This window comes from Abrus precatorius, unplaced genomic scaffold (assembly GCF_003935025.1).
Source record: "Abrus precatorius isolate BTA unplaced genomic scaffold, Abrus_2018 Scaffold3, whole genome shotgun sequence".
Classification (NCBI taxonomy): domain Eukaryota; kingdom Viridiplantae; phylum Streptophyta; class Magnoliopsida; order Fabales; family Fabaceae; genus Abrus; species Abrus precatorius.
The window spans coordinates 33,224,728-33,251,083 of record NW_020874373.1 but is presented as its reverse complement, the minus strand read 5'-3'; the positions used below and the strand labels follow the sequence as shown (position 1 = coordinate 33,251,083).

The 26,356-nt window shown below is 32.0% G+C and overlaps 6 protein-coding genes across 6 annotated transcripts; 4 read left to right on the top strand and 2 right to left on the bottom strand.

The window, feature by feature from the left end:
* Window positions 1–281: 281 nt before the first annotated feature.
* Window positions 282–5,711, top strand: LOC113862528 (polyvinylalcohol dehydrogenase-like). The gene is made up of 3 exons (XM_027495609.1): window positions 282–435; window positions 4,846–4,868; window positions 5,157–5,711. Exons 1-3 carry the CDS (start codon window positions 282–284, stop codon window positions 5,709–5,711), a joined length of 732 nt encoding a protein of 243 aa, XP_027351410.1.
* Window positions 5,712–7,464: 1,753 nt separating this feature from the next.
* LOC113863924 lies at window positions 7,465–8,252 on the top strand. Its single transcript, XM_027497706.1, has 2 exons — window positions 7,465–7,578; window positions 7,800–8,252. Exons 1-2 carry the CDS (start codon window positions 7,465–7,467, stop codon window positions 8,250–8,252), a joined length of 567 nt encoding a protein of 188 aa, XP_027353507.1.
* A 2,264-nt stretch (window positions 8,253–10,516) lies between these two features.
* Window positions 10,517–11,539, bottom strand: LOC113863955. Its single transcript, XM_027497761.1, has 2 exons — window positions 11,426–11,539; window positions 10,517–10,969 (listed from the first exon to the last, which is right to left on the bottom strand). Exons 1-2 carry the CDS (start codon window positions 11,537–11,539, stop codon window positions 10,517–10,519), a joined length of 567 nt encoding a protein of 188 aa, XP_027353562.1.
* Window positions 11,540–11,555: 16 nt separating this feature from the next.
* Window positions 11,556–14,497, bottom strand: LOC113862527 (polyvinylalcohol dehydrogenase-like). The gene is made up of 4 exons (XM_027495608.1): window positions 14,408–14,497; window positions 13,818–14,290; window positions 11,652–12,029; window positions 11,556–11,574 (listed from the first exon to the last, which is right to left on the bottom strand). Exons 1-4 carry the CDS (start codon window positions 14,495–14,497, stop codon window positions 11,556–11,558), a joined length of 960 nt encoding a protein of 319 aa, XP_027351409.1.
* Window positions 14,498–16,084: 1,587 nt separating this feature from the next.
* LOC113862816 (pentatricopeptide repeat-containing protein At3g61360) lies at window positions 16,085–18,997 on the top strand. The gene is made up of 2 exons (XM_027496039.1): window positions 16,085–18,587; window positions 18,697–18,997. The coding sequence occupies exon 1, from the start codon at window positions 16,363–16,365 to the stop codon at window positions 17,920–17,922; it is 1,560 nt and encodes a 519-aa protein (XP_027351840.1). The 5' UTR covers window positions 16,085–16,362; the 3' UTR covers window positions 17,923–18,587; window positions 18,697–18,997.
* Window positions 18,998–20,553: 1,556 nt separating this feature from the next.
* LOC113861839 (translation factor GUF1 homolog, mitochondrial) lies at window positions 20,554–25,885 on the top strand. The gene is made up of 12 exons (XM_027494901.1): window positions 20,554–21,012; window positions 21,226–21,967; window positions 22,394–22,550; window positions 22,656–22,710; window positions 22,982–23,049; window positions 23,122–23,226; window positions 23,311–23,382; window positions 23,520–23,633; window positions 23,944–24,084; window positions 24,170–24,229; window positions 24,477–24,678; window positions 25,594–25,885. Exons 1-11 carry the CDS (start codon window positions 20,689–20,691, stop codon window positions 24,640–24,642), a joined length of 2,004 nt encoding a protein of 667 aa, XP_027350702.1. The 5' UTR covers window positions 20,554–20,688; the 3' UTR covers window positions 24,643–24,678; window positions 25,594–25,885.
* Window positions 25,886–26,356: the final 471 nt, after the last annotated feature.

The window sequence follows — 26,356 nt, the reverse complement described above, 5'->3', positions numbered from 1 at the left end:
ATAAGATCTATTCGACGTCGTTGCAATACTAATGGCTCCGTTCAGCAACGATGAAACGGCACCCTCCTCGATCTTCTTCGTGGTTCGGTTACAGAGCCCCTTTTACCTTCCCAAACCTCGATGAGAGATTTTCGTCACGAAATGGAAGTCATAATATTTTGAAAAACATGGATGATGCTAGAATTCAAAAATATTCAAAACCGTATTATATGGAAAGAGTTTATGAATTTTCTTGTTGATCCAGCTGTTCAATATAATGCCAGTTATTACAGCAATTGAACATGGAGTTTGTGAGCACAATTGAAGAGGAAGCAATGATAATGTCCAAGAGTACTAAGAGGGATGAAGAGGGCATATTCTTGACATGGGAGGATTTGCAAGTAAATGTTCCAAATGGAAGAAAGGGTAGGAAACCAATTCTTGAGGGTGTGACAGGTTATGCTAAGCCAATAATACATAAATATTTAAATGAATATTTACACAATTTAGTATTATAGTGATATTGCTTGCCCAAAGTACGAAGTTGAGGAAAGAGATTAAGGCAAAGGGTTGCAGAGTATGGGAATCACGTTTTTGTTCACCAGAACTCATGGTCTTATCTGCATGAAATGCTAACAAAGATTGTAACTAAAGATTTGGATGGATATATTAGTGTCTCTTTTACTTATACAAAATGAAAAATCATTGGTCATACATGAGGATAGATACACATATATCTAGAAATTAATGTTGTCATGTTATGTTCACTTTTATAAACTAGTGCTTAGTCCAATGTCGCAGGTCTACCCTTGCTCCCAACAAATCGGTGTTGTCATTCATGTAAAGGCTACTAAATTATGCGAACTCAACTTCATCACATATGTCCAAATTTGGATGACTTGAAATCTAAGCTTCTCAATATTTTAATGTCACTTAATCTCAGATAGGTTTGACCTTAATTTGCCGGCCAATCAAATTATTTTGATTAGTAAATAATAATAATAATAATAAGCTCTTGACTTTTGAGAAAGTAGTTTTATAGTGTGTGGGTGTGATGCAGCTGTAGATTTTATTGAACTCCAATTTTAATTAGTCAAGGATTACATGTAAAGCAGATGTCTCTGTTTATCTTTGTGATTGGTTTATTATCAGTATTCTGGTTTTGTTTGAAAATTTTATTACTTATCAAGATAGGATCATTGTGAAAATAAAAAATGTGTCCTTCCCTCCTCTATGGCATCCTAAATCTCTTTTCCTTCCTAAACAACTCCGTACAAAATAGTTGGCACCATCTCATCTCTTCTAAATAAATATTGACAACTTCTATATCATGCAACTATCTAGAACTCACGGAGGGAGAAAAAAAAAAGAATTTGAAGGATAAAGGAAGAGAGAGTAAGAGAATTAATAACATAAAATTTAAACTGAAGAAACTTAAAATCATAAGCTTAAGAAAGTTTATTCCTTTCTCATTTAAAAATTTTTAAAAGAAGTCTAAAACTTTATTTGAGAGTTTAGAAAAAAAAAAAGAGTTTGAAGGGGATAATAGAGAAAAAAAAATGAAAAATAAAAAGGAAGGAATGTTAATAAAATAAATTTTAAATGAAAACTCAAAAACGTGAATTTATGAGAATTTATGAACCTTTTTCTTCTCATTTAAAATTTTCTAAGTTTTATCTTTACCCTTTTTTTTTATCCAAAAAATAACTCTAATAAAACGGAAGAATAGTGCACCTAAACATCCCTTCTATTTTGACACTGCCAAATTACAAATAATATACCCCTCCCCCCCCCCCCCCCAAAAAAAAAAAAACAAAAAAAAAAAACGAAAATCCTCTTTAATATATGTGACAATCCCCTTGCCTAAATTATACCTTAACTACTGTATTCTATCGAGAGTGAACAAATATAGTAGTTAATATGAGTTGGCACCCACAATCACGAAGAGCATGCAATGTATTTCTTTATGGTTCCCACAAAGAGCACAAATCGCATTATGTCATATGTCTAAGAGTTTTATTGGCATTTGCAAGAAGGGCATCATGTGCCACCAGCTAGAGAAAGCTTCTAACTATTTGATGTCCCTTCAATCTTCTGTCTGTACCTTGCAAATAAATTTTAAACATTTATTGTTTTACAAAATTAAATTGATGTCATTGGGATTAAAATGAACTATAATTCTATTTAATGATAAAGCAATTAAAAAAATTAAAGAAACTAGTCAATGCATTAAAACATAACAAAGGAACTATCTGGGCTATAGGCTTTTTCAAATGGGCAAATTCACCGCTGCTGGAACCCAAATTTTCATGTGATTATTTAATATACATCATCTACTTATTTTAAGCATTTCATTTATGATTTGTTATCGATTTAATCTAGAATAACTCACAGTCAATTCCTTATTTCATGTTAGATCAACCCAATTTGATTAATTTCTCATTTTAAATTTCAAAAGAAAGAGGTTGAAATCTTCCAAAGAAGGATGAAAAATATACTTTTATTCCACTATGAACAAAATCCTTAGGTACGAATGTTAGGGATGGTGATAGCCAATCCTAGCAATATTAACTACAAGTGGCGCAGTCAATGTGGCTAATGGTGTTCTGTTTGCCGTATCTCCAATGGCAAGTGAGAAATGCATACAGTGGTTAGTGATGGCTGCAGTTACTTTAATATTTTTTATGGTATTTTTAATTAAAATTTTATTTAATAAATTATAATTTAGATTAAATATTTATTTTTACTAAAATAAAAAAAATTATTTTAATTAAAAATAACACTAAAAGTAGAAACAAACAAAAAACTGTGGCTAGCTTTTTTTAAACCCTAAATTTTATTCTTTGTAACTGAGGTGGTGTCTGAATCAGAGAGGGTTTTATTTATGTAAGTCAGCGGCTGAGCTCAATTACTGCGCCTGCAGAGTACAACGTCACCGAACCAGCATTACCCTGCACGATAGGATACAAACTAAATTCACAAAATTTACTTTTCTATAAATTGCTTAGGTCAAGCCTTGTTTTACCTTAAATGTGTTTGATCTATTTTTCAAATTTGTTATATTTCTTTTAACTCTATATTAAAATTTGACATAACCTTCTAAAAAGTCTACTTGACCTAAAAATGTATTTGAAAGCAAATTTTATACCTTTAAAATAAGTTAGTATACTTATTTTTAAGGCTAAAGAACGTGTCTTTATACAAGCTAAAGTACCCAAACTTTTAAATAAATTTACCAACATGTAATTCCAAATTATCATGATATAAAACTTTGTTGTTAAGATGTAGACTGTCTATAGGTAATTCTCATGGACTTACTATGTAATATATTAGTTAAGATAACTTTTTTAAAATTAATTAATTATGATGTGTATATGGATTGGAATTCTTCTCCCCCTTAATATATTTTTGCTTATTATAACTTATAATGATAAAATATAATAAACTTAATATTATTATATCATTTATGTACACTTAAAGTAGTTTACTTGTAACTCGAAAAATTAACACAATAATATAAGGTTATATTATATTAATATGTGTGTGATTGATTTATTTAAAAAAATTAGTTTACTTATTAACGTTGAAAGGTTTTTTCAATAACTTAAAACCTGACCTTTCTTAAAAATATTGGCCTAACTTTAGTCAAAGTTTAAGTTAGGTTATAAACCCTCAAAATCTATTCTTTTAATCAGACCTCAAATTAAAAGGGTAGATTTTGTTAAATTTTAGTATATACGATGGAGATAAGTGCACTGAATATAAATTATTAATATATCATTAATATTGACAATTAATAAAAATTTAATAACCATGAACAGCATAAACATAGTATGCATTCAACTTCATCTATTAGATATATTTTACACAAAATAAATTCAACCACTCCAAAGTTGATAAAAAATTAAAATAAATAAGAGTAAAAAGTGTAAATTAATTTAAACCTAAAATTTAGGATTCCAATTTTATGTAAAATAGGTCATGATTATCTACTAATATTTTAGGATAACTTCTTTTTAAAGGAAATAGTTTCCGGGTAATCATGAAAAAAAAATGTTTTCCCTGCTGTCCAGTAGATTTTAGTGTGAAATTTAAAGTCAATTATGCGTGCTTTTTATTTTTATTAAAATATTATATATATATATATATATATATATATATATTCTTTATCATTAATATATAAATTAATACTATAGTACACTATATTATATTTTTGTTAATTATTAGACAAAATTTAAATTGAAAGATTTAGTTTTAAGAATAGAAAAACTATTAAATCTAAATATCAATAATTAAAATTAGAAAGATCAAATTTAAACATAAACTAAAAAGCGGGAAAATAAACACAATTAAACCTAATATATTAAATACATAGTTCATGTAAAACATTCAAGCATCCAAACGTTAGCCAAAAAGCCATTCACTTGATCCCCCCCCCCCCCTTTATTTATTTAAAGAGAAGATCACATTGTTATTATAATAAGAAAGATGAGCTTGGGATCCTCTTAATTAATGTAATTTTCTTTGAACTGTAGTTCTTGATTGACTTTTTATTCCTATAAAAAAATAAAAATAAGAAGATCGAAAAAGAAAAATTGATTCATTCCTATGAAGTCAAATATTTTTATTAAAACTATGAACGTGGTGGATATTGCTACAATTTTTTTAATGTGTTAAATTCAGAGTCAAATATTTGAATATCAGACTGTCCTTATGCAACTAGGCCACTTTTCTTTTCCATATATATGTGAGTCTCTTCGAAATGAGCTTCCCAAACATACATTGTTTATTGCCACACCATCTCCGTGGTCCAATACAGCATGCACTTTGTTCTTCGTTTATTGCTGTTTTGTGTTCATGCGGTAGTCATCTTTGCTGCAAGATCAGATGTATGATATTAATTCCCACTGTCATTTTAGATAGCACTTGTATATATACTTTAATGATTCCTCTCATCAATTAAAATTTTTTTTTAACGTGTAATCAATGATATATTATAAGAAAATAATGAATAATATTTTTTTATTAACAATCATATGTAATATTTAATATGATTAAGATATCAAATTATGTAATATTTTATAAATTTAAATACAAAATTATTATATATAAGTTTTTATTGTGTATTCGCGTAAGAAAAATCGTTAAAATTATTCTTACTGATTCTTTGTGTCCAGGGGCTTAGACAACAATCACAAGACTGGTTAAACCATGGTGGAGATTTGTTGAACAGAAGATGCGCTTACAAAGAGAATAAGATCAGCACTACAACAGCACCGAACCTACGTTTGAAATGGAAATTCTATGCAGGAAAAGACATAACTGCAACACCAACCATATTTGATGGAGTCCTTTATTTTCCAAGTTGGAATGGTGACATCTATGCAGTTAAAGAAGCTGATGGATCCCTTGTTTGGAAGCAGAACTTGCACAAACTAACAGGTCTAAATGCAACTGGCCTTGTTTCCAATGTGAATTGGACAGTGTCAAGATCAACACCCACTGTGGCTGAGGATTTGCTGATTACTGGAATCTATGGTCCTGCTATGGTTATTGCTCTCAAAAGATCAACTGGTGAACTTGTGTGGAACACCACTTTGGATAACCATTCTTTTGCCGTCATCACCATGTCTGGAACATACCACAATGGGTCAGTACAATACAACTGCACCTCTCTTGGCTTTTTTTATAACAAGCCTTTAATTTTGTCCATTCAAATTCTCACTCTCTAAAACTGCGCTAAGCAACTTATCAGTGGCAGAAAACATCATACTCTATTTGAAACTTTATTCTATTTTTAAGACTGTCAATGAACCTGTTTTGATAAAGAATTCAAATCTTTTCTTGATATGTCATTTGTGGTATATTAACATATGTAACAAACTATTTAATGAAATTTTAAAAATAGAAAATAGTGTAATTATTCGCTTGTTAAATAAGAACTTTATCCTTAAAGTTGTTGAAATAAACTGAAAAAAATTATAAGGTCGGCCATAAGATACATCGGTAAAGTTAACTCCCACTTAAGTGTTTATATATATGATAAAATAAATTTAAATTAGTTTTGTACAACCTTTTGTAATTCTTCCTAAATTATTTTTGGGTTCAGTTTTTCCACTTGAATTTTTTTTTCAAATTAATGAAATTGACAATTTAATCAGTTATATTAGTAAAGGAAAGATTTCAGACCTAGATTTACTAATTGATAATATTGATTATTGAAAAACTAGACCGGACAAAAGATCTGCAGTTAGTTAATTATTATTGTTGAAATAAAACAGGAACCATTATTAACTATAAACTAGCTCGGAGGAGCACGAGATATGCCCCAAAATAGATTTTCAGAAATTTTAATAATTTTGCACTAGGTATACACACTAATCACCGATTCCTCAGCACTTTTAATTGTTTTCGGTAGACTATGAATCTAATCTCAAGAATTTGTTTTAGATTTAACTTATGACTGAACCATGTCTACTGGATTTTTGTTTTCTCTTTGTTTTTGGTGAGTAAAAAAAGAGATATTTCTTTTGACAAAGTTGTCAATATTTTAATATTTTAGAATTTTACATGTAATTATTGACATATTAAGTATGGATTTTAACCTTTAAATTTTATTGTAAATAGTTAAAATTAAAACATAAAAAAGTCATATAATTATTTTAACAAATTATAAAAGTATTTTAAATAATCATGTTATTTTATGTTATTATTAATATTAATTGTTTATGTATGATTATACTCATATATATATATATCGATCCTTGTGCCTTTTGTTAAAAATTAGTTAAGATGGTTATTAGTCAGTGGTTTATGGGCTATATAAGCTTTATCTCCTCTTGTAATAAAACATTTTCACTCATTTAGATTAATACAATTTTATTTTTCTTTCAACAAAGTTTACTTTTCTTTTATTTTAGTTTCTATTATTTTTTCTTGGCCATGTTTCTTGACACTTCTACTGCAATATTATATGCTTAACTCTCCGCATGAAGATATTACTATATCGGAACATCTTCACTAGAAGAACTTGCAACCGCTGAACAATGTTGCATATTTCGTGGAAGCTTTTCAAAACTAGATGCACGATCTGGTGCCATCTTATGGAAGACTTATATGTTGCCAAATAACAATAACATGAAAGGAAATTATGCTGGGGCTGCCGTTTGGGGAAGTAGTCCCTCTATTGATGTTAATAGAAACCATGTCTACATTGGCACTGGGAACCTATATTCTGCCCCATTACGCATAATTCAATGCCGAGAAAGACAAAATAATCGAACTTCCCCTACGCAACCTGACGAGTGTATTGAACCAGACAACCACTCTAATTCAATCTTGGCCCTTGATTTGGACTCTGGCAAAATCAAATGGTACGGCCAGTTTGGAGGCTATGATGTATGGCGCTTTTCATGTTTGAATGCTTCAAATCCAGATTGCCCTCCTTTAGGTGTTAACCAAGATGCTGATTTTGGGGAGGCTCCAATGATGCTGACTACATATGTAAATGGAATCAAGAAAGATATTGTTGTTGCTGTCCAGAAAAATGGCTATGCTTGGGCTTTAGATCGCGACAATGGCAATATCACTTGGTTTACAGTAAGAGATAATTCATTTCTAGTTGAATAATTTCTATTATCAAAAGAACTATTTGATATTATGTTATTGGATTCATAAAATTTTGAGAAACCAAATCTATTACTTGAGAAATGTATAAGAATTTGTCTTTCCAAACCATGATATTGATGATTTAATCAAATAAATTTGATTGCATAAAGCTCTTGTATAAATTAAAAACTCAATTTTTTTTTTCTTTTCAGGAAGCTGGGCCTGGTGGGCTAGCAGGGGGTGGACATTGGGGTGCAGCAACTGATGAAAAGAGGGTGTACACCAACATTGCAAATTCTATGGCCCTAAATTTCACTCTTTTGCCATCAAATAAGAATACAACCGCTGGTGGGTGGGTGGGAATGGATAGCTCAAGTGGGAGAGTTTTATGGTCAACAGCTAACCCAAGAAACAGCACAGCCAATGGCCCAGTTAGTGTTGCAAACGATGTTGTCTTTGCTGGATCCACAGATAGCAATGGATTCATCTTTGCAATGAATGCCAAAAATGGAAAAATTTTATGGTCCTATAAAACTGGAGCAAGTGTCTATGGAGGCATGTCAGTTAAAAATGGGTGCATGTATGTGGGTAATGGTTACAATGTAAGCCTTGGGGCACTCTTGAACATGACTGGTGGACTCTTCCTCTTTGCGTTCTGTGTTTAATTTATGTAGTTTTTTTTCTTCTTTTTATGGCTAATAACATGCATGTTGGCATTAGTTTATTTTTTAAAAAATAATTATTTTATCAGCTTTTTAAAAGAAGATTTTAAATTAATTATTTAACAAAATTAAATTATTGTCAATCGTGCATTAAATTTGAATGGATCAATAAATCAGAAACTGTCATCATGATATTTTCTTGTCTTGGTTATTGGTTATATTCAACAAAATTTTAAACAGGCATTTTAAAATATAATATTTAAGAAATCATTAAAAAAAATTCTATTTACTAACAAATAAAAAAGTGCTAAACATTAGTGCTAGTTGCGACTAACAAAAGTGTAATTGTTAGTAAGGATTTTTATTGTCTGTACTAACAAATAATGTAGCATAACATTTGTGTATTGATAATATATACTAATAATATTATTTATTAGTATAACGTATTATATTTTTTTGGTAAAAACTCAAAATGTTTATATTAACAAAGCAATTTTCATTAAAAAAAAATTATACCACAAAAAGTGTTAGCAATCACAATTTTTTTTAGATGTGAATTGCTAATTTATCACCTATATGTTGTACGATAAAATTAAGATAAAATACGAACATAGTTAAGATGAAAATATTTTTTCATAGAAAAATTTAAATAATCATGATAACACAGCAATTTATGGTATCTAAAAACTTCAAAGTCCTTAAGCTTGCATTCACAGAGGACAAAAATCATTGGGAAGGTATTGATCCATTTGATTTTCTATACACAAACGTGTCTCTATGTAAATTTGTTTAGTGAAACAGTTTCACCTCAATACAAGAAGATTTAAGAAAAAAACTATTGCTCAACGCTTGATAAGAATTTATGTCTAGCACAATGAGCCACACTATAACAAAAGTGGATGAAAGAATTCAATTTCCTTCTTATTGCCTATAGACCAATTTCGAAACTCAAGCAAATATAAGATCATAAATGCTCAACGCCCAAAAAAAAAAAAAAAAAAAAAAAAAAAAAAAAAAAAACAAAGAATCAAGTTCAAGGTCCATGTAGATTCACACTTATCACTGACAATAAGTTGTGTATGATGCAAAGCTGCAATATGCAGACAACTACTTTCTAATACACACACACATAACACAAAGGTGATTAGGGTGTTCTTCCAAATTTCAATGGAATCACTGATATTGTGATGAGTTATGCATGGCGATAAACTAAAATTGAGGTTGCATGTGAAGTTACACCAAAAATCATAATGAAGGGACAATTAACCTCAAAGACACAAAAATCCATGACCAAAAAATAAAGACACAAAATTCCTAAATGAAAGCAAACGTAAGATATAAATGTTAAACCTCTTAACAAGAGATCCTTCAACGTGAGACTCCTAACTTAGTCAAGTTATTTCCCCCTAACTATAGCCGCATAAGTAGACCACAAATTTAGTAAAACTCATTCGTAAATTTCTTTCGGTGCCTAGCACGCCAAGTTGAGAAGGCGGTTTTGGTGGGTCTCCTCTTATCTCCCTAATAAAAACAAACAAGAATGATGTTTACAGTACACCAGAATTTGATCATATATTTTTATATGGATCAATAGTATAATGGTAACTAATTGTTAATTTGATATGAAATTTAAATTAGAATTTAATTAATTTTATGTTACAAATTTGAATCTATTTTTGGATAACGATATTTTTAAGATTTATTTTTATTCTAATTAAGTCACTTATCTTATTTTGTATCGATCATTTAGTTTTATTTAAAACATTTTATTCCTTTTAAATATTATTCCTTAAATTTAATTTCAATTTCATATAAATTTTAATCTTGATGCACATTACCCAAACAAAAAAAAATGTTTAATAACTTAAAATTTGAAATTATCATAATTTTAATCAGTCTCAATTTAATTTTAATTTTTAACTTGTAAATTTTGACACACCGTATTAATAAAGATGATACATTTTTTTTATTTAAACAATTTATTTGCATAATATTTGTCTTAATTTTAAATGTTTTATCTATTTAATTTATTTCTGTTTAATATAATATAATAGTTATTGTTAATAATAAAAGCATGCTAGTTTTCAATAAATTCCCACCCCAATATTATTCTATGAGTAGAGATATCAAACACAAAAATTAAAATAAATATTTAAAACTCCATATTATCAACCACAAGCCAAGAAAACAAATTTGAATACCAGCATAATAGTTTTACTGTTTTATTGATGCAATCAATGGTTAAAATATTGAGTATGTACATTTCTTTAGACACAGAAAGCAAAGAGGAAGATTCCACTAGTCAAGTTCGAGAGAGGCCCCAGATTTACATTGTATCCATGACCCACGTATATGCACCCATTGCCAATTGACATGCCTCCATAGACACTGCCACCAGTTTTATAGGACCATAAAATTTTCCCACTCATAGCATTGATTGCATAAATGGATCCCTCTTTATCCGTGGATCCAGCAAAGACAACTTCATTTGCAACACTAACTGGGCCACTAGCACTGCTATTACTTGGGTTAGCCGTGGACCATAGAATTTTTCCATTGGAGGAATCCATTCCCACCCACCCACCAGTGGTTGTAATCCTATTTGATGGGAAAAGAGTGAAATTTTTGTTCTGGGAATTTGCAATGTTGGTGTAAACCCTCCTTTCATCAGTTGCTGCCCCCCACGTTCCACCTCCTGCAAATCCTCCGGGGCCAGCTTCCTACAAATGCATATGAATGAGTTTAATTTCAATTCACAATGAGTTAGAGGCATACAAAATCAAGTTTAATTGGATTGCCACGTGACTCTATAGCACAGGAATTGTATAGAAAGACAAATTCTCTTACAATTTTCAAGTAACGGTTTTGGAGTGTATTTATTATCATTTTTTGTGTATATTATTATTCTTATTTTTTAAAAAGTATATTAAATATCTTTACTATTTATATGATTATAATAAAAAATAAATACTTAAACAAAATCAATTAAATAAAAGTGATAACAAAAACACACACAACTCACTGTCGTTGGTCATCTAAAGTTGATAAACTTAATGACACATATTTTGTCATGAAGCTATCATGTAATAAACTTGTGTAATGAAAATATGAATAGATATCTGACATAAATTAAAATAATATCAGTTAGCTCTTTGTTAATAGAAATTATCTATTACCGTTAACCAAACGAGATTGCCTTTGTTGCGATCTAAAGCCCAAGCATAGCCACTTTTCTGGACAGCAACAACAAGATCTTTCTTGGTGCCATTTACATATGTAGTCAACATCATTGGTGCTTCACCAAAATCAGCATCTGGGGAAGGACCTTCAGGAGGACAATTAGGAGTTGAAGCGTTGATGCATGCACCGAACCACACATCATAGCCTCCTAACTGGTGATACCATTTGATACTCCCAGAGTCCAAATCAAGGGCCAAGATTGAATTTGAGTGGTTGTCTGGTTCAACACACTCATCTGGTTCAGTAGGCTTAGTTCCATTTTTTTGTTTTTCTTGACATTGGATTATGCGTGATGGGGCAGAATACAAGTTCCCAGTGGCTATATAGACATGGTTTCTATAGGCATCAATGGAGGGGCTACTTCCCCAAATGCCAGCTCCTGCATATTCTCCTCTCTTGTTATTGTTATCTGGTAACACATAGGTCTTCCATAAGATGGCACCAGATCGAGCATCAAGTTTTGCAAAGCTTCCACGAAATATGCAACATTGCTCAATGGTTGCACCTTCTTCTAGTGAAGATGTTCCTACATAGTAACCTCTGTGGAGAGTTCAATACAATGCACCAGCGGCAATTAGGTCAAAACAAGTGACTCAAAAACCACAAAACGCAGTTTTTTAAGTGATGCTATTACTGTTATCTTTCAAAATTTAAATTTTATCTTAATAATTTGTGATAATATTGAATATAAATATTTTATTAAATTAAAACAAATTTTAATAATTAACAATCAGCTGTACCAACAGCATCTAAATAAAAGCATACAAATTTTTAATTTCCTTTAGAAAACAGTTGAAAAAAAAAATTAGATGAGAATGTATGCATTAGTCCAACTTTCCAAGGTAGGTGGAACTAGAATTCGTATTCTTGAAGCGACTATCTAGCCATAAGCTTATGTACAAAGTGCTAAAGAATTTATCATTAATTGGTTTGTATGCTTAGTTATAACAATTGTGAACAAAAAATTATTTTTTCACTTTCCAGAAAAAGTGTGAAATGAGGGAAGAGATAAAAAAAAAAAAAAAACAGGTAAAGTGAGTGATTAATATATACTGATGGATGATACGATAAGTAAATAAGAGAGAAAAAAAATATGTTGAATGAATATTAAAAATATTAAAAATTAATTTATGAATTTGGATGCAGGGAGCAAATAGTTATAGGCAATTTTTTTTTTATGTTTTGTTTTACAATGTGTATGTGTGAATTTAAAACTTCTGAATGTAATAACTACGTTGGATGTCGCTACATTATAGTCCAAGATCCAGGATATAAAAGTGATTTGGATATTTTTAGCGGTCCTATCTACGGAATATGAGATATCTAATGTTCAATTTATATTTAGTGGTTATGAAAGATCAGAACACCTTTATAATTGGTCAATCTTACATCTTAAAATGACGAATATAATTTGGTCAATGACTCAATGTATTGCTACAGACACGAGCTCTATAATGCATTTAAATCAGATATAAAAGCCACCTTATTATGTGGCAAACAACTGTGTATTATTACTTGTCCGTTCTTGTGTTTTATTATTATAAATGTTATCATTTTGCTAAGGGAAAGTTTGTGACGTCCCTTCATTCTTTTCTTTGTATCCTTTTTAAGTGATTAATTTGTCAAAGTCACTGATATGCACAAAAGAAAAATAAAAGGGGGACAATCTGACCCATGAATAACTTAAGCATGTTACTTTCTTCATATAATATATAAAGGATTGAAATCACCTGCTTCCTTTTAACGTTTTTAGTATGATATTATTTTCTTATAGGTCTATTATGGTACATTTTTTAAAAAATTTATTTATTTTGTTAGCATATCATTTATTACATGTCTTACTTTCTCTTTTATTCCTCTTTTCTCCTTACTTATTTTAATTTACATCGATCCTATACGGGTGTTTCTGTCATTTAATTGGAGTGAGAAGAAAAAAAAAATTGATAGAAAGGCAGCTTTACTAATCCATATCATAGAAGACATTGTAAAAATTATCATTTATTAATAATTTAATATTAAATTAAATTATTAGTATTGATATTGTAGATTTGTACTAACAATATAATATAATATAATATATCAATAAATTATTTTATTAATAAAAATAATACATATTAACAATATATTAAATATTAATATAATACATTATTTGTTAGTATAAATTTTAAAATTTATACTGATAATTTTTTTTACTAGACAAAAATTATATTAATAAAGAGATCTGTAGAGGCACTAAGCTCATTTGCAGATTTGAACAAGAAATCAGAAAGGTTCTAAGGAAATTAATTTGGCATAGAGAATCAGAAATGTGCAATAGTACTTAATTACCCGTTATAATATGTTCCAGACATGGTGATGACTGCTGCAGGATGGTGATCCAAAGTGGTGTTCCACATAAGTTCACCACTTGTTCTTTTGAGAGCAATAACCATAGCAGGACCATAGGTTCCAATTATCAACAAATCCCCAGCAACAGTGGGTGTTGACCTTGACACTGTCCAATTTACATTCAAAACAAACCCACTTGCATTTAGACCTGTTAGTTGGTGCAAGTTCTGCTTCCAAACAAGGGATCCATCGCCTTCTTTAATTGCATAGATGTTACCATTCCAACTTGGAAAATAAAGGGTACCATTATATATGGCTGGTGTTGCAGTGATATCTTTGCCTGCATAGAATTTCCATTTCAGATGTAGGTTCGGTGCTGTTATTGGGCTGATCTTATTCTCTTTGTAAGCGTATCTTCTGTTCCACAAATCTCCACCGTGGTTTAACCAGTCTTCTGATTGTTGTGGAAGCCCCTAAAAACAAAGAAACCAATTAGATTAATTTTAATTCATTAGAGTAATGCTTAAAACTATATATAATTATATATATTCGCTATAGCAAATGTTAGAGTGGGAATTAATATATCATACATATGATCCTGCAGCAAAGACTACTACCGCATGAACACAAAACAGAAGTAAACAAAGATCTATGTACATGTTGTGTTTAGGTGGTGGCATGGCAATTGCGAAGATGTTAATTTGTTTGGGAAGCTTATTGCAGAGACTCACATATATATAGAAAAAAAAAAAAAAAAAACAAAGTAAGCATGGGGACAGTCTGATCTCAAAATCTGACTTTGAATTTATTAAAACATATTAAAATAATGGGAGCATTATTTTTATTTTTAATAATATTATTCGTACCATCTTGATTCCTTTATGTGAGTTTATTAGTTATTTTATTTTCATTTTTCTTGTCTAAAGGAACAAAAAGTCATACCCAAGAACTATGTAAATAAAATTATATAAAAACGATTATAACGGAAGTGACATTCTAGATCGATATAAATAGAAATCAAATTATTTTTATTATTTTGAATTTAAAAAAAATTAAACTTGTATAAGATATAAAAAGGTCAATTCTATCCTTCTTATTTTCCATGATCATTTTATGTAAACTGTGTAAGAAGTTTTAAATAAAATAAACATCACTTTTATTGTTTGAAAATCATTTCCCGACCCAAATCGTTTCTTCCTTCGAGTTTAGTCAACGTTCCATTCTCATAACGTAAACTTTTATGGGGTGACAACTACTCATCTCAATAAAAAGTTTTAGTGCGAATTGATACATAACTTTATGAAATGCTTAACGTATCTTGCGGAAAAATGCAACCTCTACACATAAAACTAACATAAATCACATGTCTGGAAGTGCACTGTGGATATCTTATTTATATATGATAAATCAATTATGTCAAAGTTGATGTACGCATTGTAAAGCGAAGTCAAAGAAGCGTTATGATTTTGGAAGAATGGATGGTGATATATATATAATATATAGTTTTTCTTGATTTAACATTTTGAAATTAAAAATAAACACTTACCAAATATTAAATTTATAATAAATAGCACAGAAAATTAAGATTTGTCTATTTAGGATAAATAATGTGTAAAAACCTTTATATTTGGATTTCAGTTCATAAGCTTCATCAACCAGTGTCTTAAAATTTATCATGCTTATGGGATTCCAACCAAATCTGCCTGCAATATCTAACAAGCATACTTCCTTAAGTTCGGTGTCATTTTGGAAAAATAAAATACATCTCTGCATTAGCAATATATTAGGCTTAGTGGCGTACTAATATATTAAAATTAAAATAAATCATTATAGAAAATTTTAAAATGAATTATTTTTGCTAAGAATTTTTACAAGAAAGAATACAAGGGGCGTTAAAATAAAGATCAAATTTTAACTGAGGTTTTATGTTAATGTCTATTAAAGGAAACACCACTAAGTATATACCACACCGATATCTGTACAATTTTTTTAATGTAGGCTGAATACCATATAATATTATATTACAAAAATTAAGAAAAATTTGTATAGGTTACAAAAAAGAATAAGTAAATTTTCATTTAATTATAACCTATTTGAGTGTATTTTTTATTTGTACCAGAGTGTAATTTATCTCTTTTCTATTTTTTTGGTCCAGATAATTTATCTTTTTATTTATACTATTTTCGATGGGACTACGATATAACTAAAAGAGCCTAAAAAAATTGAAAATAAATGTTGCTCTCGGAGGCCCAGCCCAATATAACCGGATCACGAACGACGTCGTAGTGAAGCAAAAATCAAGAACAGTGGCTGCGTTCTGCAAAGCGCAGTTCCGGTGACCGAAACCCCTGAGATGGGTCATCTGAGCAAAGCTTCCAAAACCCTGAGGCAATCAAATTACCCCTCGTTATTTTGCAATTTCAATTTGAATCCATTAACTGAAAGAATAACCCACCAACGTTTTTCAGTGATGTTCTGTTCCCAGTTACGCCAAAACAGCACCAGAGAGAAATTGCACTGAATCAGAACCACACTCATCACAACAATGCTGGCACTCATTTTCAGATTGAATCAGAACCACACTCAAATCCCCTACAAGACAACCTCGTACATACCATGTTCCACCACTTTCAAGTTCTGCTCTCAACCAGAATCACGTTCCCATGTCACAATTAACGTTGACACACTCACCAGAATCATCAACGAGCACCCTTTCCCGCACCAACCCCTTCACCCCACACTCCTCCACCACCTCCCTCCTTCCACCATCTCCACTTCCCTTGTTGAAAACGTTCTTGGATGCTTGTTTGCTTCACATTCCAATGGCCTCAAGGCATTGGAATTCTTCAACTACTCCCTCAACCATTCCCACAACCCCCCAAGTACTGTTTCTCTCAACATGACCCTCCACATCCTCACCAGGATGCGCTATTTTGACAAAGCTTGGACCTTGTTGAAAGACATTTCAAGGACGCACCCTTCTTTGCTTACCCTCAAGTCAATGAGCATTGTGCTCTCCAAAATTGCCAAGTTCCAATCTTTTGAGGATACCCTTGATGCGTTTAGAAGGATGGAGGATGAGGTGTTTGTTGGTATGGTGTTTGGTACTGATGAGTTCAATGTGCTTCTTAAAGCATTTTGCACACAGAGGCAGATGAAGGAAGCGAGGTCTGTGTTCGTGAAGATGGTGCCGCGGTTTAGTCCCAATACTAAGACCATGAATATTCTGCTCTTGGGTTTCAAAGATTCAGGTGATGTTACTTCTGTTGAGCTTTTCTATCATGAAATGGTTAGGCGTGGTTTTAGTCCTGATGGTGTGACTTATAATATTAGGATTGATGCTTACTGTAAGAAAGGTTGTTTTGGTGATGCGTTGAGACTTTTGGAGGAGATGGAGTGTAGGAACTTTGCCCCTACTATTGAAACTGTAACTACTTTGATTCATGGAGCAGGGTTGGTTCAAAATAAAGGCAAGGCGTGGCAATTATTCAATGAGATTACGTCGAGGAACTTGGTTGCCGATACCGGTGCTTATAATGCTTTAATTGCTGCTTTGGTTAGAACTAAAGATATTGAGTCTGCACTTTCCTTGATGGACGAGATGGTTGACAAACACATTGAGCTTGATAGTGTAACTTATCATACAGTGTTCTTAGGGTTGATGAGATCAAGAGGGATTGAAGGTGTAAGTGAGCTTTACCAGAAGATGACTCAGAGGAATTTTGTTCTGAAAACAAGGACGGTTGTGATGCTGATGAAGTTTTTCTGTCAAAATTATCGGCTAGATTTAGGTGTATGTTTATGGAAGTACCTGGTGGAGAAAGGTTGTTGTCCTCATGCTCATGCTTTAGATCTTTTGGTCACTGGATTATGCTCTAGGGGCTTGGTGCAAGAAGCTTTTGAGTGCTCCAAACAAATGTTGGAGAGAGGAAGACATATGAGTTCTGCAGCATTTCTAATGTTGGAGAGGTTTTTGCTGCAGACAGGTAACATGGACAAGTTGAAGGAGCTTGACCTGATGATTAAAAAATTGCGAAGTGTCTTACCACCTTCTAGAGGACATGCTACTGGTATTTCTACCTCCAGGGTTACAATATTCAAATAAATTACTGCTACCTGATTTTGGAGGATTTTTCCTTTCTAATATAACATGTACATTTCTTTGAATTGCAGTTGAAGGATTTATAGTTTGTTAATTGATTTCAAAGTCTTAAAAAGAAATTTGTTGATTAAAATCATGTATATCTTTTTAAGTTTACTTATCCTCAGTTAATTTTCTTGGAAGCTCTGTAAAATATCAATATTCTTAATACCCAAGCATTGATATTAAAGCCTTTACTACAATTCAAGCAATAAATAGCTACTTCAATATATCCCAAGCCACAACATTAACATGGTAGCATTTAAGCAAGCACCTAAAATTTTATAATCAGCTGGGGGGCAGTCCAATTTGTATGGGCCATTGGTAGATGGAGGATAATTGGATGAAGGTAGATTCTACTTTCTTATTCAATTGTTATTAATTTTGAGCAAGCGATTTGAAGTTCAACCTGATCATTACTGATCTTGTAATGATTGAGTTGAGTTTTAGCTAATGTATTGATATTTGCTGCACTTCTGCATACTCCTTGTTTCAAGGCAAAAGGGCATTTGTCTGTCATGTTTGTCAGAGATATACTTGAGCTTTCAACCAATACTTAAAAATGTTCTTAGGTTCAACAGCTTTTGATATGATTAGTGGCTGGACCTGCCAGCCAATATGATCATATGGTGAGATGTCTTATAATCACATCTATTTTAGTTTGTAATTCCATTAGCTGTTATTAAAGTTTAAAGCCTGTGTAATATCATCATGATCATCAATTCTTTGTTTTTGCAGCATTGTTAGTAGAGACTGTCAGGATAAAGGTTCAGAGGTTAGTGAGTTTCATATGGAATTTGAAATTTGAAATTTGTACCCAGAGTATGATCGTACAATGAGGGTTTTTCCTTCATGGAACCAAAAGCTATCAGCCATGAAACATTAAGTTCATATACTGCCACACTATTTACACATTACCATACTGATAATTTAGTATGGTCTTTGCTTGTTCAAATTTTACCACAGGGTAATAATTTGGTGGTTTGCCCCTTTTTGGATACTAAAGAAATTAAAAAATAAGCTCACGTTGCTTGAGTTTGAATCCAATTCATAGTAATGTTGTTAAACTTATTTTGTTCAATAATTTTTTACGAACAATGAATTCTATCTATCTAACCCTTCCATTGATTGTGTTCATAACATAAACTCTGTAAAATTTTATATAATTTAAAGTTACAAGTAAATAGTAGTTATAAAATTTCATTTATATAAATATATATATTTGAGAGCTAGAAAAGTAATTTAGTAGTCTTAAAATATGTTACTAATTTCTTTCCGGTTCTCTCGCCAATAAGGGGAGAAACAAAAATTGTAAGCCAAGTTTTCTTTTTCCTGCCTCTACAATCTTGTGGAACCAAACAAGTGTAAATGACTTTGGACATCATGTTTTCTCTCTGCTCAATCTCGCTCATTGTGTTTTTCCTATACATCAAAAAATAAAGTAGAAAAATAACATAGCAAGACTAAACACTACCAAATTCTCTTCGAGTAAGATTTTGTGGTATGAAAAAAAAAAAATCACTAAAAGAAATAGTCGTCCTTATTATAGTATAAATATTCTTGGTTGAAATACAATCTTCCATTGAAAATACTTGTGCTTTAGGTTGAAAAAAAAAACTAACATGCATCACTCTCATCATACCAAATGAGCAATTATTGGATGATTACGACCACTCATATTTTGTCATGTGTCAATTTTTTTTGTAAATTATAAAATTTATATATATGACATAATATAATTGACGAGTATCATGTGGTTCTGCACAATACAAAACTTTCTCCATATCCAAACAAATATCACTGGAGTAGCTTCCCCATCTAGTCTACACTTGAGCTTGCTTCCCTGTATTTGTGCTCCACAACTGCAATCCATTTTTTGGCCAAAACCATCTGAATGTGATAGACAATGCACACATATTTGCGATTCTCATTCACTGCATGTAAACTAGATTCACCGCTAATTGGGCATTAGAATTACAAATCAACTACACCATATTCCTAAGTCAAAACTAAGCCTCTTAGGATAGCCATTAATTCAGAATCAGCATGGAAATTTGTAGTTAAACCAATGAATACAATGAAATGGAATGAAATTGAATTGATAAATATTACTTCATTGTTTAGATACGCTATATAATAATATTGATTTCTTTATATACTTCATAAATTGAGAAGAAGAAAAAGTAGGGAGAATGGAAGGAATGAGACGGAATCTATTCCATTATTATCATTCTATTCCATTTAGATTTTAATAATTCAAACAGTGGAACATTATAAAATACTAATCTATTCTATCTCATCCCACTCCTTAACCTCAGCACAGACATAGCCTTTAATTCTAAACGTAATGTATGTATACTTGGCGTAGCTTTTTCACAAGGTTAATTAAGGGGCTTTTATTTAAACTTTTTAAAAATTGTCTGTTTAATTGAGATATGTATTTAAAAATTTGATATTAGTCATGTAATTTATTTGTAAAATAATAATAATAATAATAATATCTTGTTAATAAATTTTAAAAAATTATATCTCAGAATCACTTTTCACTCGTAAACAAACAGGCCCAACAATGCCACTTGGAGCAAACATAACCCTAATGTCCGTTTAAGCTGGATTCAAAGACGACGTCGTACTGAAGCAAATCAAGCACATTTCGTTCTGCTATGGTTGCACCCGCGTTCTGCATAGCGCAGTTTCAGACTAGGGTGACCGAAGCCTAAAAGCCCTGAAATGGGTTATCTTAGCAAAGCTTCTAAGACACTGAGGCAATCAAATTATCTGTCTTTGTTGCGCAATTTCAATTCCAATTTCAATCCATTAATCAACAGAATAACCCATCAACGCCATGCACTGTTCTGTTCCCAGTCACGCCAAAACAGCTCCAAAGAGAAAAGCACCATAGATTTGAATCAGTATCCCCCAGAACTCGTCAGAAACTTCTCAATAATTGCACATGTAGATCATGGAAAGTCCACTCTCGCTGATCGCCTTCTAGAACTCACTGGAACCATTAAGAAAGGCCATGGCCAGCCTCAGTATCTTGATAAATTGCAGGTACTCTATGTTGTTGAAAATTTTCAATCTTTTCATCTGGGTATGACCATTTTCATTGTTATATGAACTGGGTATTGTAAAAAATTGCTTCTTGTTTCAGAAGTGTAGGGTTAACTAGGACGTAGAATGACAATGATCGAGTGTAATGTTATATTTCTTGATTTTAACGTCATGTGTGGCATAGTTGTTGAAGTTTGTTTAAAAATGTCTTAGGTGGAGAGGGAAAGGGGAATCACGGTTAAAGCACAGACAGCAACAATGTTCTATAAGCACAACATAGATGGTGGTGATGGAAAGGAGTCACCTAATTTTTTGTTGAATCTTATTGACACTCCTGGACATGTGGATTTTAGTTATGAAGTGTCAAGGTCACTAGCAGCGTGTCAGGGTGTGCTTTTGGTTGTTGATGCTGCTCAAGGAGTCCAAGCACAAACTGTTGCTAACTTTTACCTTGCCTTTGAGTCTAACCTAACAATTGTACCTGTTATCAACAAGATTGACCAGCCCACTGCTGATCCTGATCGTGTTAAAGCCCAATTGAAGTCGATGTTTGATCTTGACCCAAGTGATGCATTGTTGACATCTGCTAAAACTGGGCAGGGTCTTGAGAAAGTCCTTCCAGCAGTCATAGAGCGCATAGCTCCCCCTCCTGGGAGGAGCAGTTCTCCACTACGCATGCTTTTACTTGATTCATATTATGATGAATACAAAGGGGTAATATGCCATGTTGCCATTGTTGATGGTGTCTTGCGCAAGGGGGATAAGATTTCTTCTGCTGCTACTGGTCAGTCATATGAAGCTTTGGATATAGGCATCATGCATCCTGAACTTACTCCTACTGGAATCTTGCTTACCGGACAAGTTGGTTATGTTGTAAGTGGCATGCGGTCCACCAAAGAAGCTCGTGTTGGTGATACAATTTACCATACACGGAGTGCTGTAGAGCCTCTTCCAGGTATAGCTGTCATCTTTCACCTCCCATTTTCAAACATTGATTTTTTAACGTTTTGGCTGGAAACTGTAAAATCACTTGTCATCTACTATTCATTTACGATAGTTGGTTGTTAGACCCATGCTTGTAGGCTATTCATACTACTCTCTGCTGCATTGAATCTCTTGAATCATGTATACCTCATTCGCTTGCTACACTTGTAGGTACTATATAATGGACTTACTGAAAATAGAATGATTTCATTTCATTTCTAGGCCTTTATTATTTTTTTCTGTAAAAAGTATGTACCTAAATGATCAGCATATGTGATATTATGTTTGTTTTTTCCTTTCTCCATGTGTATCGAATTGTTTATAGTACATATGGGTGCATATCTTGGTCCTAAACGTCTTTTTTTCTTTTTCTTTTTTTTATAATTTCAAACTGTAGGCTTCAAGCCAGCAAAACATATGGTGTTCTCTGGTCTTTATCCAGCAGATGGATCTGATTTTGAAGCGCTAAACCATGCAATAGAGAGGCTGATGTGCAATGATGCCAGTGTTTCTATTACTAAAGAAACTAGCACTGCTCTTGGTCTGGGGTTCAGGTCTGGTATCTATTACTAAAAGAATGAATTGGGAATTCAGTTCTGCAAAAATTTGACATTTAGCTTCATCTGGAATAACGTGTGTTTCTTATCATGTTCAATCAGGTGTGGATTTTTAGGCCTTTTGCACATGGACGTTTTTCATCAACGGCTAGAACAGGTAAGATGTCCTTGTATGGAAACCAATTGATAACATTAAGCTGATGGTGAAGATATATTTTGCAATATAAAATGCCTTCAAAATTGTTAAACTTTATGTATGCTTCATAGGCATCATGAATATGATTTGTCTCGGATGCCCAACTTTTACATATGTATGGCATGTCTTTGGTAAATGCATATATTGTACTAAGAAGTAAGAACTTGAGTTTTGTTTTTTCCTGTTTTCAAGCATGATGAGTTGGTGACAAATATCATGTTGCTGTAAACAGGAGTATGGAGCTCATGTAATCTCAACTGTTCCTACTGTGCCTTATATATTCGAATATTCTGATGGAAGGTAGATAAAAAAGTTGTTTTTGTCAGGCTATGTTCCACTATGTTTTACTAATATTCTAGATGTGCATTTCAGCAAGTTAGAAGTTCAGAATCCTGCTTCATTACCCTCTAACCCCAAGCAACGAGTGACGGCTTGTTGGGAACCTACAGTAATAGCTACTATAATCATTCCTAGTGAGTAAGCTCTTGTACAACCCTGAGTATAACTTATTTGCTGCTTTCAGAGCCTGATATTTGCCATCTTATTTATTGGTGATTTAAGGTATGTGGGACCTGTTATTACCCTTGTCTCTGAGCGTAGGGGTCAGCAGTTGGAGCACTCATTCATTGACAGGTACAATTTTGCCTGTTTCCATTCGATTAATATATATATTGAAAAGTGATGTGATTTATTGGGATATTTTTGTCTGTGCATAAACTTATCGCTTACTGAAGCAATAAGTAATAATCCTTCAAGTTTCTCTCCTGCAGTCAACGGGTATTCATGAAGTACCGCATGCCTTTGAGGGAAATTGTCGTTGACTTTTATAATGAATTGAAGAGTATAACATCGGGCTATGCGTCGTTTGATTATGAGGACTCAGAGTAACTACCCTGGCCCCTTTTCTTCTCCCTATTGTTGTGCAACCACTTGTATTTGCCTTAGTGCATCGATAATATGCTGTGCTATGTGTATTTTGAAACAATGATCTGGTACATGTAAATGTAGATTTGTACAGAAAAATACCTAATGGATATACTGTACCCATACCCATCAACTTTTGTTTGAAAATTAATTTGTGATTTATTATATATTTATTGACTGTTATATGTTATCAAATATAAGAGAGTAAATTTGTATGTTTGAAGTGGCATGCTTCCTACTTTATAATGTATTAAATGGCTGCAATTACAGTTATCAGCTAGCTGATCTGGTGAAACTTGATGTTCTCTTGAATGGACAACCAGTTGATGCAATGGCAACCATTGTTCATAACATGAAAGCATACCGTGTTGGGCGTGAGTTGACAGAGAAATTGAAGAAAGTCATAGACAGGTCTTTTTATTTAAGAAATCATTTTATTTTTTCATGCCCTTTCTTTAGTTTGAACTCATCCCAAAAATTCTCGAAATTTGTTCAGGCAAATGTTTGAGATAACCATACAAGCTGCCATTGGGTCAAAAGTCATAGCAAGGGAGACGTAAGCTTCTGTTTAAAGCATTTGCTAATGTGTCTTTTGGGAATGGTTGCTGTAAAACCTTTAGCTAGAAATATGAATATAATAGTCTTGATCAGTATTGTAAATAGCTTGGTCATTTTGTTTCCAATAGACTTTTCATAGGTGGATTTTAAGGCCCCTAAGTAAAACGAAGGACCAAAAATTAAGCAATTTGTTCACATGCCATAATCATCTGCTGCCATGCTAAAGCCTTTTCACATTTTTGTAGGATTTCTGCTTTGAGGAAAAATGTGCTTGCCAAGTGTTATGGCGGTGATGTTACTCGAAAAAGGAAACTGTTGGAGAAGCAAAAGGAAGGAAAGAAGCGAATGAAACGTGTTGGTTCTGTTGATATACCCCAAGAAGCATTTCATGAACTATTGAAGGTTTCTTAGCAGACAAGTTTGATGATATGTGTGTATTGCACAATGGTAATACTTTCTTATTTTCCTTTTTCTTTTCCAATAATATTAATTTGCATCCAGCCATCTGCCGGTAGAAAGAATTGCACATGGACTAACCTGTCCACTCTTACTGTCTTAGATCTAAAGTCGAAGTATCAAACTTAATATTTGACTACAAAGCACACCTATTATGGTAAAAAAAAAAAAAAAAAAATTGAACCTAAATTATAGGTGAAGTTTTTACTCTGATTTCTATAGGAGGAAGATTTATTTCTTGTCCTTCTTTGGGTTTGTTTATTAAATCGAGAAAGGGTTAAATTTAATATTCTTTTTGTTCCTCAAAATATACTGCATTTTGATTTTTGTCTCTACAAAATTATTATTCTTTTATTTAAGTTCCTACATTTTTTAAATTTATAGATTTTGGTCTCTCTAATTAATGTGTCTCTACAAAAAAGCGACACGTTAAAAATCGGCACATGGCAACGTATCAGTTAACCACATCATCATTCACTAGAGTCTAGGGACCAAAACTAAAAATTTTCAAAAATGTAGGGATTTTATAAGGACTAAAATCAAAATGAGGGATATTTGAAGGACCAAAAACATGTTTAAGGAATCTTGAAATTATACATCTGTTTGGATGAAAGCTGCATGTGTGATTGCTGATTTGTTATTTTTGGGATTTAGCCTTAAGGAATAGCTGCCTGTAAATCCAGCTTTAGCTTTGTGATATGGTTTATTATTTCTTTGCTTGAAAATTTCTCTTTGCACGAATATAGTTTGAAATTCAAGCCTAGTTATCAATGTTTTGATTTGATGACCATCCTTGGTTGTATTTATGTGAAAATTCTGTGCTGGAAGTTCAATTACATTCATTCCCACGATATAATGTTTACGTACTAACTGAATTTCCTTATTTTTTTCTGTTTGTTTATGTAGGTGCCTGACCGAAATTGAATGCTGTGGAATTTGCCAAGTTGAAAGGGCTAAAAACAATAAAAGAGGAATATGAGAAAGCTATTAACTCCGCTGGCTTATTCGTTGATAAATGGAAATAACAAATTTTCTTTGTAACATTGTTTAATCCGTATTCTTCCATTTACTGATGTTATTATATGTTAGAAACTGTTGTTTTCTTTCTGACAAGGTCGATGAAAATGAATTGTCGTCGAATACTTCATTGATCTCAGCTACGATTTTTTGTACAGAAGATGGATATGTTCCCATTTTTCCAATTCAATCAACATATATGGCAACAACTCCAAAATTCTCTTAACTCCTGCATCCTGTCAATACCGTCCATGAAGAATAGATTCCATAAAAAAAGAGAAATTATGATAATCTCTGGGGTCAAATATAAAATATTCAATTGTCTTTCTTGACTGTATAATTGGATCCTTGATATTACTTAATCTTAAAATACTGTAAGTCAAAATCTAGACGAAATAAATTGGTTCCGTTTCAATTACTTATATTATCTGTTTTTTTATGTAATCCACATAATTGCAAGTTATCAACGTGATTACCTGTTCATTCCAATCATACGGACACTTACATGGAAATTGGTTTTAGTTGTTTCGGACTTTCAGCTACTACTTACATTACTAATGCTATGCAACCCTGTACCTGGAATGAGATTTCAGGGTCTTTTTTTCCTGCAAAATTATAATTTTTGTCCTCTAGCTTCTACACTTCTTTTGTT